The sequence below is a fragment of the Leucopleurus acutus genome (genome assembly GCF_964270905.1).
Source record: "Leucopleurus acutus genome assembly, chromosome: 5".
NCBI classification, from domain to species: domain Eukaryota; kingdom Metazoa; phylum Chordata; class Mammalia; order Artiodactyla; family Delphinidae; genus Leucopleurus; species Leucopleurus acutus.
Window position 1 is genome coordinate 95,666,725 of NC_139147.1, and position 15,366 is coordinate 95,682,090.

The window sequence follows — 15,366 nt, forward strand, 5'->3', positions numbered from 1 at the left end:
ACATGCATGCCCAACTCATGAATCATAGCTCAAGTCATCATTAGTATCTACCACGCTATGGACTTGTGCCCTATTCGCGGGTATCTCTCACAGCTTTCCCCTGCCCCTGTGCGTCTCTGGAACAGGGTTTATCTCTGAGGAAATGGTGCCTTTCTAGAAAGAGATAAATTTGCTTCTGGGTATGAACTTAGTCCCTATAAGTTAAATTTCCAAGTCTGTGGATTGATAGCAAACATACACATACATCCTGTTCTTATTCATTGGAAAACAAAGTTCAAAAGTGATTCAAAACTGCCAGTTAAAAAATTTGCCTAATGTTCATTTTACCATATAAGAATCCTGCTCATTCCTACATAATGTACTCCCCCTTACCTGTCCAACCCTGGTTTTACTTTTCCCAGCTTGCGTTTTCTGCCACATTTAGAGAACTCACCTCAGTGTCCCCTGACATATAGTATGCTCAATCCCAGCCTTAGTTTTTCTCTGATTTTCTACTTCCCTGAACTATCCTTTCCCAAGAGTGATTTTTCTCCTAATTCTTTAAGGCCCAGCTCTGGTTCCCTCATTCCAATAGACCTTCCAGGTGTGATTCTTATCGGGGTCTTTCTCTTCTCTGGTGCCTGTTGGTCTTCTGTGTGATATTATGTACAAACTGTGCAAAAATGCTTTCGTGCTATGACTACCATACACTGCCTGAGTTGTGTGTTGACAGCAGTGATGCCTTTGAACCCCATTGTGCCTAATAAATGGCTAGACCGACTTTGTGATTGGTTGATCCCTAAAGTTTGCTTTTCTTTGGATTATCTTTTAATCTGTGGGTTCATCTCTTCTGTTCGGCAGGTCAAAAAAATTCCAGTCCTTTATTGAGAGCTGTTTGGTAAAGAATCACAGCCAGCGACCAGCAACAGAACAACTGATGAAGCATCCATTTATACGAGACCAACCTAACGAACGACAGGTCCGCATTCAGCTCAAGGACCATATTGACAGAACAAAGAAGAAGCGAGGAGAGAAAGGTGAGACACACGTTTGTATTTCAGCGAGGGAAACAAAAGACCAAGTGAGTCATGGGCTCTTGAGGTATTGGAAGGTCGGTGGGGATTTCAAATAGGCCTGCATTGTTCTTTAGTGTGAAGGGCTGCCTCTGAGATCACAGCCTGCGGGCAACACTAGGGGGGAGGCTGCTGAAATGGAATCTTTCATGAAAGAATAGAACCTCGGGAAATATTACCTTTTCCAGGCACTGAACAAAAAGTCATGTTGAGTGATACTATGAAGTGGTTTAATACGACAAGTGATTTTCTTAATTCAAATGAATATTCATGTTTCGAAGACTCAATATCTACAGAAGACAAGCAACCTTAAAAAAATAAACCCATCTAGTTGACATTTTTCAGTACTGGCACTCTTCACCATTTAAGTTTTAGTGCTCTGAGACTCATTTCTAATTTAGTTATTTGGAAGTCAGAATGACTTTTATTACAGTCAAAGCGATATAAAAGAAGTTGCCAAGCTGCTATATGGAACGTCACATTTTCTTCTTTATAGATTCAAAAACTCTTTTCTCTTATGACTCTAGCTGTTAGACTCTACTACCTTTTCACTGCATCACTGGAAAAGACATGAGTCCAAACTTGGGGCCCTGGGACTGTGCCAAAGTTGTATGAATAGAGATGCAAAATTCCTTAACTAGCATCCTGACCAAGGTGAAAACTCATGTGGTCTGGGGCAGGTTTTATGACTTAGTTGGGTAGGAAGGTAGGGGAGGTTGAGGATGGGAAGGAAAGGGGGGGATGCAGAGAACAGACAAGGTGAGAGCTCCCTGGTGGGAGGAGGAGGAGGCAGCTGGCCAGGCTGACAGTGAGGGGGCGATAGAGGGCTGGCCAGGTGAGCACTGAGCATGCGGGGGGGGGGGGGTGCGGGCAGGTAGAGAGCAGAGGGGGAGGCCAGGGACCGAGGGTGGGAGGTACATGGTGATGTGCTTGGCTCCACTTCTGTACTCTCCATCTTTCTCCTCTGTTCTTCATGATCCAGACGGAATGGGGAGGGTGGTGGGCAGCACAGAAGAGAGGGTGCACTCCTTTTATTTGAACTTCGCCTCTTCTTTGCCTCTGCAGTTAATATCTTCAGGTGGCAAGGTATGAGCAGGGTCCTGGGGGTGGGGTGGTGAGCCCTGTAGGGGTCAGGACTGGGCAGAGGTAAGCTCAGCAGAAGCTAAGGGAGGAGAAATCCTCGGTGAAGCTTCAAGGGAAGAGTTCCTTCTTTGCAGCCGGCCTCAGGGACGCAGGAAAATGTGTGATCAGGTTAGACTCGGGAACGGGAGGTTATGAAGCTAATCCAAAAAGGAGGCTCATCTTCAGTCGTTAGCGGCTGGAGACACATGACGTATCAATCAGGGCCCAAGGGGTTGGGAGGGCAGCCCAAGCTGGAGGAACTAAGCTGGAGAGAAATAGATGAGTCAGGTCAAAAAGTGCCGGAACTGACTTTTCAACTGCTACTTATTAATAGTGGTCTTGGGCCCCCCTCCATGAAGTCAGACTTTTAAAGGGAAGAGTGTAGTGTTAATCAACTATACTCCAATATGAAATAAAAAGTTTAAAAAATAAAAAATTTTAAAAATAAAGGTAAAGGGAATAGTTTAGGCAGTGTGTCAGACATGCAGCCCATTAAAGGCCAACTTTTCTAAAAAGAAAATTTATTTTCCTGTAGGTATATAGAATAGGTTAAGTACTCGGACTCTTCTTTTCAGACTCAAATTCTGAATTCAAATTCTACTTCTACCCCTTAATGGTTATGTGAACTTCACCCCAGTTTTCTCATCTTTAAAATAGGAATGGGGGTGTAATAATAATTAGTATTGTCTGGCATTTTTACAAAGATTAAATGAGATGATACATGTAAAATGCTTAACACAGTGTCTGCACATAGATGTACTGAATAAATGTAAGCTATCCTTATTTAGACAATTCTTATTGACCTACAGTTTTTCAGTACCGTTCAGGGTTACTTTCTGAGATCATGTGACCTCTGCCTCTGACCTGTGAGTAAGAGTGGGTAAAGCTTGTGCCTTGGATTGTTTTCGCATTTGGGGGGCACAAACTCTAGAATGTGACTTAGAACTCACCACCCCATGAAAACAGACTATTTTTAATGTGTTCCCTCTCTGCAGGGTAAAGAGTAAGATCCTTGGGAGTAGGCTTACTCGAGAGTTGCATGATGATTTAAGGAGCCTCATTCTGTTTAGGCTTCGAGCCACCAGCAGCCTTCTTTTTTGTCTGCTCCCCAAGAAGGAGTGTTGCTCAAAATGAGACTTCATTCCAGTTGCTCGGTTTGATTAAATGACTTAACTTGCTCCTTCTAATATTTTTTCATTCTTAGTAGCTCTAAGACCAGCTTCTGGTAGAATCAAAAATTTTTAATATGCATTGCTTTGTGATTTTTTTAACCTGATATTATTTTTTCCTTCAGATATTTGCTAATTTAAGCCACTAGTATAAAAGCAATCACGCTGGATTCTGGTGAAGTGTTATGGTTGAGGAGATTGACAAATGAAATTTTTACCCTAGAGAGGAGAAATAATTAGATTAATTGTGTGCTTCTTTTCCTTGATATAATTTACTTTACTAGATAAAATTTCTGCATTTTACTTTGAACTCTGTTGATTCATTTAAGGAAAGTTTGGAATATTAAACTTTCAATGTGGAATACTGAAACACTTTATGAAGGTTCTTTACATTTTCATAAAATAATACTTTTTAAAAAGTAGCCTGAAAACTTCATACTTACCTAAACATATGAAGCTAATTTTTACATGGTTTTTAAAAATACTCTTGAAGTCATCGTGCTATGGCTTCCTTTCATCATCCCTTTAATGGCTAAATAGTATGGAAAGCAAAATGTGTTTATGATCAAATTCCATAGTTCTCATCATGTGACTGCTGCCTCCTGGTGGTAACATAACCAAATTGCAATTTCAGTTTCTTTTCAGGGGTGTACAAATGTCTTAAAAGTTGTAATTACTAACACATAGCTATCAAGGGATGATAGCCCTGTGACAACCTCCCTGCTTAAAATGAAAAGCTCCTCCAAAGTCTCCCCATTGCCTACGGAAAAGTCCTCAGCATGGTATATATAAAGATCATTAAGCTATATCAGACCTGCTGGGCTTTCTCACTCCATCTGTTTTCTCACACCAGCCACTCACAACTCAGTATTTCCTGAACATTCATGCACTATAATACTGTTAGCCTTACTCAGGTGGTTATGTTGCTTAGAATGCCCCTTTCCCAGCACTTTCAGCTGCCATCTGCCTAAAAAAGGGCTACTGATCTTCCAAGGTCCAGCTCATTTCTTCCTCAAAGACTTCACTGTTGCCTTCCCCCATTATGACCCACGGACTTAGCTGCTTTTTTGTCTGATATCTCATTGCTTTTTTTATGTAATTCTATTTAGTATATAATGTGTTGGAAAGAATGCTAATTATAAAGTTGGAAAAATTCTGGATTGAATTCTGAATCCAAATCTCAGATTTATTAGTCATATTACTAAACTGCTTATAATCTTTGCTTGCAAAACGGGTATTATGTTAAAGGATTGTTATGAGAAATACATGAGAGAACCTAAGTATCTAGCATAGTGACCAGCATGGGCGATACCCAATAAAAATTAGTTCTCTTTCTTCATAATCATGGAGATTCTGATTATTTACTTATCTATCTTGACCATTAGATTCTAATCTCCTCCGAAGCAAAGACTCGATCTTGTTCATTATGGCATGTTAACTTGCTTAATATATTAGGGAATTAAATGAACGTCCCCAGTGGGTCAATCAAAACACATTTAACTCTATATTTTTAATAGCACACATTGTCAAAAGCTTCTGTCTGGTATTAAGATATCTAAAGGCAATTTGTGAGTCTATGTAAGTCATAATAAAATTCCTATGTAAAAAATGATTACTCCTTGTCAGTAAGTTAACAGTGGCCCAATAAAAGATTGGGTTAGGTGGTCCTATAAGTGGAGTTAACACAAACTGAAAAGTTATGTTTCAGCTCCTTGTCTTCACTTTTATGTGAATGCCAGGCATTAGGGAGAGAATCTAGAGTTGGCTGGGGCAGTCTTGGATGTTAATTCCACGTGCTTAAATCTAGCTGGTGGGCACTGTTGGATCACAAGTCAGGAGGCCTGGAGCCTGTCCCAGGTCAGCATTAAGGACAACTCTTTGGGCCTCAGTTTACTTATACATAAAATGAGGGCATGAGCTTTACCGAGCTCATGCATCTTTTTGCATCTTTTTGCACACTAATATTCTGTGGGTCTCTCTTTAGATGAGACGGAGTATGAGTACAGCGGGAGTGAGGAAGAAGAGGAGGAGAATGACTCAGGAGAGCCCAGGTAGGCGAGCAAGAGCTATCTTCTCAGTTTCACATTTTGCACTGTGGTTGTGTGAAATTCACGTCCTTTTGATTTATAGGTTCATTTTTAAGAATCCAGCAGGGTGGTCTTATTTAATTTATTGCCCACAAATGTACTCATTAATTTGGGAAAATTTCCCTAGGCAGACTCTTACAAGAACATGGAAATCAGGATATTCTTTATCTTGTCTTTCAAGATTTATTTCCTTATTTGTTTCCTCACCTGTGTAACATGTAGAATGGGTAGAAGGCAATTATCTGGGTAATAGAGGTCTAAAAGTGCCTAAAACTGCAACTCTCTGGAGACCAAAGTGGTATTTTTGGACTTGAGTTATCCAGTCCATTACTTCATACCTTTGAGACATTTAGGTGGCCACTGTCCTCGTCACATGGCGTGTGTTTTCAACACAGCCTAATCCAAGAGGAAACAGTTTCCAGGAAATCAGATTACACTCTAGAGGTGAACCCTAAATAGAAACTTCCACTCCCATTCCTGTTGTCATACGTTGGCCCCCAGAATCAAGTGCTGCTTTACTAGCGTCATCCCTATGTGCTGAATTTCACTTGACTTTGATTCTGACTTTCTTCTAGTCTGTGTTCATAAGTAATTAATGCCAGTGTGCTCACACTGCCAGGATTTCTCTTTTGTAAGAGAATTCAGCTCATGGCAGTTTGGTGAACAAGGGGCGTGGGCATGCACACCAGGGCGGATGCACTGTACATGTGAAGTGAGATTACTGGGGGAAATGCACAAAGCAGGAGGATCACTGGGGTATATGGGTCCCCATCCTCTAGCCATCCAAGGAAGGGACCCAGTACTCAATAAGGAGCAGTTCTTGTACGACTGAGGCAGAGCTTCTGAACGAGGGAAGGGGCCAGTTCAGCCACTGCTGCTAGAACAAGCTAGTGCACTCCTTTTTCTGAGCTATTTCAGACCTGCCAACCTGGATTATTGCTAAAACTACTGGAAGAGGATGGGATTGAGGTTACAGGGCCATCCGTTTTTTTTCTCTCTTCACCTGTTACGGGAATTTTCAAGGTCAAAGACTGAAAGAGAAGTTTTTCCTTCTATCTGGACACTTAATATGTTTTCTTCCCCTTGTTTAGCTGCATAAATATGGTGACTGCCAAGTAGTGACATGGAAAATGAACATTCTTGTAAAGCAAAGGACCAAATGCCTTGTTTTCAGAGTCGTACGCTATTTTTCCAAAGCTCACCCAGACAGACATGTCAGCCCTTCTGATCACTCCACGGAGCTGAGAACCTCACCTTAACTAACACTTGCTAAACCGCATGTTTGGAGTCACTTAGTGGATGACCTAGCCATCTCTTCACATTTCTATAATTGTCACATGTCTTTATGTCACATAGAAGATTATGTTCCAAGTCCTGTTTTCTGGACACATATAATTAATTTTCATGAAATCCTGTAAAATAGAAAGGGATAGTGGTTATCTCGTTATAGAAATGAGGTAACAGCCCAACAGTAGCAATCGGCTCACACACGGAGTTAATGATTCAGTCAGTAATACATCTCGGGTCACCTGACATTGATTCAACATCAGTTAATATTAATGGATCGTCCTCATGTGCATGGGAAGCTGGGTTCCCTAAGCCCCACCACCTTTGCACAGACCATGTGGCCTGAGTAGATAAGCCCCTCCTTTGGGGGGTTGTTTAAGGTTCTACACAAAGGCTGTTGGTTTTAAAGGAGGCGTATGAGTAGAATCCAAGCACTGTCTATGAACCACGCCTTTTGATGTCATTTTATGGCAGTATCTCACATAGCACGCTACCCACTCTCCAAGACAGAATGATCCCCTTGTCAACCACCAAACCTGCTCCTCCCCTTTCATTCCCCATCCCAGTTTGCGTCACCACCACAGCCCAAACGCCAAGAAAAAACCTGCAAGTCATCCCTCACTCCACACATTAGATCCATCAACAGGTTTCATTGACTCTCTCCCCAGATGCCTCCTCCATCCCCACCTCCCCGACCTGGTTAGTCTCTACCCCAGAGCCACTGTAGTAGCAGCCCAACTGGTGACCCTGCTTGCCCTTGTACCCACTGCAGAACATCATTTATTCAGCTGCTAAACAAATCTGATTGTGTTACTCTCCTGTTAATAAGCTTTCCACGTGTGGCCTCCCCAGCCTCATGCTTTTACCCTCTGCTCTGTCTCTGACTTCCTCTTGTACCCCTCTCCCTCTCATTTGCTCTGCTCTGGGAAGACTGCCTGGGCTTCAGACCCTCAAAGAGGCCACCCCTGTTGCCACGACAAGCCTCTAAACTTGCTTTTCCTTCTGCCTGAAAGGTTCTTCCTCTACCTCCTCGTGTGACGGACTCTGCATCATTTGGGGCCTATCTCCACTATCAGCTTCTGGGAGAGGTCTTCCCCGATCACCCCATCTCAAGCAGAACCCTCATCCTAGCCCCAGTGCCTTGCCACTGTCCGTTTTAAACTCTTACACTTTTTTGTCTTCTGTAGAGCCTATTAATATCTGAAATTATGTTATTTGTAATACTTTGTCTGCCTGTCTAATTATTTGCCTGTCTCTCTTCCCCACAAGAGAATAACTAGAGGGAGAGTTTGTTTAGCTACTGCTGTATCCACTAGAGCCTATTATAGTGCCTGCCGCATAGTAGGTACTCAATAATTATTTAATGGATTTATTTCAAGGGGAAGCTGCCAGAAAGATTAGAAGGGCTAGGTCTGTATGAGTAAGTAGGAACCATGTCCCTCCTCCTTGCTGGGCTGCAGAACCAAGGAGTCTGTAGCTTTGTGCTGTTCAAGGAGGTGATGTGGGTGAAGACGATGTACCCATCCAAGTACAGCAAGCTCGCTCACCGCTCCAGATTATTCATTTTTATTCGCTGGCTTAGCTCTTGCCTCTCTTAAGAGTGAAAATAAGCTGGCCTGGGGCTCAGGGCTTGCGTACTCACTACAGCTTTTAGAAATAGAGGGCGAGGGAGTGGTGTGGACGGTCCGGGAGAGAGGTGATGACTTAAGGCATGTGACATCTCTGCGGCGATCGAGCGGCATAGGCATGCAGTAGTCACACTGAAGGCGAGGCTGGACGCGCGTCTGTTACGTGGACTCTGTTTCTTTTGGGGGGTGAGCAGTGGAATTAATGGAGGGTCTGAGAGCCCGTGCTTGAGCATGTGGCCTCTTTCCCCGCAGGTGGGTGAGGTACCCGCCTGGCTCGCCTCCGCCGGGACCCCCGGTAGCGATGGCCCCGCCCTGAGCGGGAGCCTGATCTCTCTCTCCTGCCGCGCAGCTCCATTCTGAACTTGCCCGGCGAGTCGACGCTGCGGCGGGACTTTCTGAGGCTCCAGCTGGCCAACAAGGAGCGGTCTGAGGCCCTGCGGCGGCAGCAGCTGGAGCAGCAGCAGCGGGAGAACGAGGAGCACAAGCGGCAGCTGCTGGCGGAGCGCCAGAAGCGCATCGAGGAGCAGAAAGAGCAGCGCCGGCGGCTGGAGGAGGTGAGGACCCGCTCGGCCGCCTCTGCAACCCGCCCCTTGTGGCTGCGGCCCCCTTCCTGGGTGTCCGCCGTGGCCCGGGGTCCCGCCCGTGAGGTCGAGGCCATAGCCTGCTTGGAGCGCACACAGCTGAACTGCAAAGGAGGCTGCAGCCAGGCGCTCTTACAGGCGGGGGACTTCCCTTGCTGGGGGTGGTGTGACCTTGGCGTGGTCACATCAGGAAAGCAGGTGAAGGCTGCAGCCCCTTCAGGTCTTGCTCAGGTATCACCTTCTTAGTGAGGCTTCCTTGACCCCCTCACTTAAAATCACAGCCCCTCTCTACATCATGTCCTGTCGCTCTTCCCTGCTTAATTGTTTTTATATAGCTCTTATCACCTTCACACGTGTGTACTTAATGTACTTTCGTATATCTGTCTCTCCGCACTAGAATGTAAGCTCCCCGAGGACGGAAGATTCTTTTATCCCTATGTATCTCTACATCGTGTATCTAGACATTAGTGTCTAAAACAGTGACCATCACACAGTAGGCACCTCCTAAATATTTGTGGAATGAATGAACTAATATACAAGTGAATGAGTCAGTGACCAAGCGGTGAAGTATAGGTGTTGACTAGACCACAGTGAGTAGGCAGAGAAGCGAGACGTCAAATACGGAAAAGCAGGGCCTGCCTATTGCTCCTCCTTTGTTACTCCTCTGAACACTGAAGAAAGCATTTCCCGAGTCCTTCCACGCACGCCTTGGTACCCAGGGCCTGTCCCGTAGCTAGTGGGCAAGACCTGCCTTCACCAATAGGTGCGCTGTCATCTGTGTGGGAACCCACAGTGCCAGCCACACTTTCCTGCATGGCTTACCCTGGGCCAGGCTCTCACCCGTGTGGTCTTACGGACGTTTATTAAAGCCTCTTTCCCAGAACTTTGGTCCAGGGCCTCCTTCCTCTGCCAGATAAATCAAAACCTCTAGACAATTAGGAAACTGAGAGACCATAGCTGTTGGGGAAGTTGGATGGCAGATGAAAGCTTCACTAACGGCATGGTAATGGGGGAGTAATTTTACAGTTCTCCCAAACACCATCTTGCCCCTCATTAACGGTTTACAGCAATTCATTTGCTCTGTCAGGTGGCCACTGCAGTTAGAGGGTGGTGAATTGCAGACTCCAGGAGCGGTTTCCTTTTTAAATCGTACATCCAGGTCCAGCCTTCCTGGATCAGTGAGGGCTTCCGTTCCAGTTTGCAATAAATCCCATCAACCTCATTATGTCCCTAGAGTATTAGTATGCAGACCGGCAGCAGTCATACCCAGCAGTTACAATTACTGAGTGACTTCTGTGTGCCAAATACCGGGTGAGGTGCTTTGCTTACACCCAGGATGTCACCGCTATCGTGGATTTGTGTATATCCGTGATCTCTCGCGCAAAGTGTGCATAGCTCCATTTAACAAAGAGGAAACTGAGGTTCAAAGAGGGGAAGAAATTGGTCCCACGTCACAGAGCCAGTACGTACAAAGCCAGGATTCACACCCAGGTCTCCCTTCTCCCAAGGGCCATGCGGGCCGTGATGCACTAAGGGTAGATATGTAATCAGAGCCGTGAACTGTGATCCTCAGAACTGAACCTTATAAGCGTCTACAAACAGCAGTAGGCAAATGAAGGACTTTCCAATCTAAGTAAGTCAGTCTAGGATGTTGTCGGAGGGACGAATGCTCAGCCCATAAAAGGTTTGAAGGTCACCTACCATCCTGTATTCTCAGAATTACACTATAGTAGACGGAGGCATTGTAGTGCTGAGGGGGCAGAAGCCTTCAAAGCGCAGGCAAAGGCAGGGTGAAGGGAGGTGGGTGGTAATTAGCCAGCTCTCAGAAGTAAAGTACAAAGTGTAGGAGTGGAGGTGCCTGCCTCACCTCCGGTTACTCTCCTGGGCACGAATTGAGATTCTCAGACAGGTCCTTGCAGCTGTGCCTCGGTGTCGTTTCCTCCCGCCCACCCAGGCTGGCTGCAGCCTCTTGGACTGGCCCCCAGCTCAGCGCTGCACCGTTTCCTTCAGTCTCTCGGGTCTCCTGAGGACCATGGCCTCTGCTGTCTGGATCCAAAGCTTACTCCTTTTAACTTCTGATCCAGCCTCTCTCCGCAGCCAGTACCCTCTCAGGCTCTGCCCCCCAGCCCTGCCTTTCCTGCTGCTTTCCTGATTTGTGGTTTATTCCTTCCAAGAGCATTTCCCGAGGCCCTCGCCTCACTGGAGCATCATGCCCTGGAAATCTGGACCATTTGCCTTTCCCCTGTCTGGCTAATGAGCTCCTTGCCTGGTGATTTGCTACACTTAGTTTCAGGCTAAAAGCATTTACCGAGGGCTTCCCTGGTGGCGCAGTGGTTGAGAGTCCGCCTGCCGATGCAGGGGACACGGGTTCGTGCCCCGGTCCAGGAAGAGCCCACATGCCGCAGAGCGGCTGGGCCCGTGAGCCATGGCCTCTGAGCCTGTGCATCCGGAGCCTGTGCTCCTCAACGGGAGAGGCCACAACAGTGAGAGACCCGCGTACCACAAAAAAAAAAAAAAAAAAAAAAAACATTTACCGAGTAACCCTAGAAAATCCCCTTGTCATCCCATAAAACGTTTAACATACCAGAGAATGCAAACACGTGTACACAGACACACAAGCACACTCTTATATGAATTTCCTTCTATTTTTTCTTTTTTTTTTTTTTTTTAATTTTAACACAAGAACTCTTGGCCTTTGAACCTAGATCCTCAGTTGGTACAGTCTTTTCAGAGGATACATTGTATTGTTTCGGTTTTCTTTTTTTAGATTTTCTTCCTCTTGTACCTGGTTTGATCTATTTAAACATTATATGGTTTTTTTTTTTCATCAAGTTGCTTGACTAACAATTTCTAACAGGAAGCACTTAACCATAAGACAGGTACTCTGTTCAGTACTTCATGTGAATTGTCTCATTTAGTCCTCACAAAAACCCCCAGTCTAAAGATAAAGCAGCTGAGTCTCAGAGAGGTTAACAACTTGCTAACGGTCACACAGCTTGAGACAAAACGAGGGTTCAAGCCCAGCAGATTGGACTCCAGAGCCCAGCCAGTCGCTGCATCTGTCCTGCCTCTCCCCCGCCAAGCCAGAGTCAGTGTGCTTTTCCATAGTCTTCACCTGGCCTCTGCTTCTGTGGTCTCTTACACTGAGAATTTAAGGATTTCTGAGCAAGGTCAAAGAAGCTGCACTCAGGGGGGCTCATCTTTGAGCTGGATTCTGGCTCTCAGGCTCCCAGTCAGAGCTCCTGCCAAGGCCTCCTCGTGTCTGTTCTTTTGCTGCACTTTCTGGAGCCTCTATCTGGGATGTTTTCAGGCTCAGTGGGGCACAGGCATCTAGTGGGGCACACCCTCTCTGTCCCCACCCCACGGGCGCAGAAGGCGTGCATGGAGACACGTTGCTCTAGGCATCCATGTGCGTGCGCCCTAGCTTCTCACCAGAAGCAGGAATGCTTGTGACCACAGGGCGTCAAGAGATTTTATCCGCTTTATCTTTTGATCCTGTATCTTGCTTCTATTGCGCAATACAGAAAAAAAGAAATACTGAATACTCAGATGACTGTAAGTTCTGAACCCCTAAGTAATGACTGTCCCCGCCGCCCGGCATTCCTCTCCCACCTCCGGTCCTGCTGGATCCCATCCACGTCTCCTGCCCTGGCCTGTGGGGACCACTTCTGTTTCTGATGCTGAGTAGGAACTTGCACTACATTGTCACGTAGAAACAGTTAAAGCCGGTAGTTAGGCTTGTGAACTTCGCTTCATTGTGAGCCAGGTGGCCTTGTGTAGGCATCCTGGGAAATACATTCCCTTTTCCAAATAAAGGCCCTTCAGACACCCCTTTGGTGACCCAAGGCCGTGTAGGTTGTAGCCTCTGACTTCCTCAGTGATCTCAGATGTCACCCCCGACCAGAGTTTCTAAGGAATCCCTGTCTGCCCTTTGCTGTTTATAGGCAACCACGTGGTTTTGGCTAGGTTCTAAACCAGGAGCTGTATATTCTTAGGACTTTGTACACTGAATGTAGTCATTTACCAGTTTCATGAAAAGGACGTGGCTTCAGGCCAATTAAATGGTAGGTACACGACACCGCTTTTGACCAATGAAAAAGTACAATTTATAACTAAGTTCCAAGAATCGGATTAAACCCAGCTAAGATGAATAAGTCCATCAATAGTGAGAAGAAGTACATAGAGGGCTTCTTCTATTTTTATTCAGTTCAGTAGAAGTTTCTGGCACTTGGCCTAGTCAATGCACAACTTGTTTTACTCTCCATCACAGAGTTAGGGTCCAGGAATCAGGACCCTGAGGTGGTGGGGCACCTACTCTGGTCATCTTTTCAGACCAACCTTGGGCAGAAGATTGGTGGTGATGCTTGATTCTGCTCAAGAGTTTTGAAATGATGTTAGTAATTACTATATATATTTTTCAACTAGCTGAGAGCCTTCTTTCTATACCTTCATTGTGGGGAGAGTATCTTTGAGTCACAGAAATGAATCGCATTGACCCCAGGAGTACGAACCTGCTCCATGGTAGCAAGTTTTACTCTTCGGAGAATTGTATTCAGTTCTTTAAGCCACTGAGATCTCATTTGGTGCCTCAAGGCGATCACAACATCATCCAGTTGTAAAAACAACCAGCTCTAGCTGAAAGATATTATACCGCTTTGGTTCAATCACCAGAAAAAAAAAAAGTTAAATACCACCAGTATCTTACTGGCCAGTCATAGTTGAGCACAGATGTACAAAATGAGAGCCTGGAGTCTAAAATTCCCTATAAGCCTCTAGCTTTTTATTGTGAGTGACTGGGGCTTTTAAGGACATTGGGATCAAGTGTTTGTTTAAGTGTATGGTAGAATTAAAACTTTTGTCCTATTCCTACCGGCAGTCACTTGACAAATTTAGTGCATGCATAGCTCCACTCTGCGGACAGCCATGCTGGACCCTGGGAACGGTCTGCCCTTGTGAAGATGAGATCTGTGAGGGAGACAGGCATTCAGCAAATAATCACCCAAATAACCATTTTCACCATCATTGCCAGACTGCTGTGGTGGAAAAGAATGGCGCACTAGGGGAGCAGACCACGGGGGTGGGAGCCTAGGCGGGTGTGGAGGCCTGTTGGTCAGCGTTCACCTGAAGGCAGTGAGGGGCACGCGGGGGTGCTAGGCAGGGAAGCCAAGGCACTGTGTTGCTGGTCTTCGTAAGCCTGGTTAAGGAATTTCATATTTTGTTCTAAGAATAGTGGGAAGACATTGATATGTTTCAACCAAGGGGATATGATCAGATCTGCTGGTTTTTTTGTTGTTGTTTTTTGGTTTTTTTTATGTGATCCTTTTTTTCTTACTCTGTATTGGAGTATAGTTGATTTACAATGTTGTGTTAGTTTCAGGTGTACAGCAAAGTGAATCAGTTATACATATACACATTTCCACTCTTTTTTTTTTTAGATTCTTTTCCCATATAGGCCATTACAGAGTATTGAATAGAGTTCCCTGTGCTATACAGCAGGTTCTTATTAGTTATCTATTTTATATACAGTAGTGTGTATATGTCAATCCCAATCTCCCATTTTATCCTTCCCCCCGCCATCCCTTGGTAACCATAGTTTGTTTTTTACATCCATGACTCTATTTTTGTTTTGTAAATAAGTTCATTTGTGCCCTTTTCTTTAGATTCTACATATAAGCGATATCATATGATATTTGTCTTTCTGTCAGATCTGCGTTTTTGAAATGAAACTTGGGCTGCAGGGAAAGTGGTTGGAAGGAAGCAAGAGTGGATAGGAGGGACCAGTTAGCCCAGGCCACAGAGGGTGGTGCTTTAGGTGGATGGTGGTTGGGTGGGGATTGAGGAAAGTGGGCACATTTGAGAGAGATGGAGCCTATAGCACATGCAGGATGCGGTGGTTGATCAGATGTCTTCCATGAAGGAGCGCAGGTGGTCACAGAAGGTTCTTCAATGTTAGGCTGGAGCGTCCAGGTGGAGGGCCAGGTTTGGGAGCAGTCGGATAAGATCAGTTTGGAATGTAGTGAGTTAAAGCTGCCTATGAGGCAGCCAGTGGTGATGCCACAGATGCAGTTGGATTATATAGTTAGAGCCAGAGAAGAGGGGTTGAGAATGGGAAGAAAAATGGGAAGTGTTGGTTTATGGTCATGGAAGTAGACATCGAGAGGAGAGTCTAGGAACTAGACTCTCTGAGAACTAGAGTAGGGGAGGAGAAGCAAGCAGAGAAGACTAATAAGGATGTAGGAGAGTTGAATGTTGTTGCAGAGAAAACTGCATATTCAAGCAGACGATGGAGTTACAGGACCAGCTCTGCAGAACGCTGCCCAAAGGAGTAAGCCAACAGCAGCCCATCGTTTCAGTGACAAAGAAGACATTTGAAAGGTAGTTTTAGTGTAGTAATCTCTAGAAATGTATCCATTTCGTCTCTGTTTTGGAGAGAAGGAAGC

General features: G+C 45.3%; 1 protein-coding gene across 4 annotated transcripts in view; it reads left to right on the plus strand.

The window, feature by feature from the left end:
• TNIK (TRAF2 and NCK interacting kinase) overlaps nucleotides 1-15,366 on the plus strand; it is a 414,490-nt gene that overhangs the window by 308,367 nt on the left and 90,757 nt on the right. For all 4 annotated transcript variants that reach the window (XM_082840052.1, XM_082840053.1, XM_082840055.1 and 1 more), the window contains 3 exons: nucleotides 841-1,016; nucleotides 5,328-5,394; nucleotides 8,695-8,899. In XM_082840052.1, coding sequence (XP_082696178.1) covers nucleotides 841-1,016; nucleotides 5,328-5,394; nucleotides 8,695-8,899 — 448 coding nt within the window. The remainder of the gene's footprint in view (nucleotides 1-840; nucleotides 1,017-5,327; nucleotides 5,395-8,694; nucleotides 8,900-15,366) is intronic.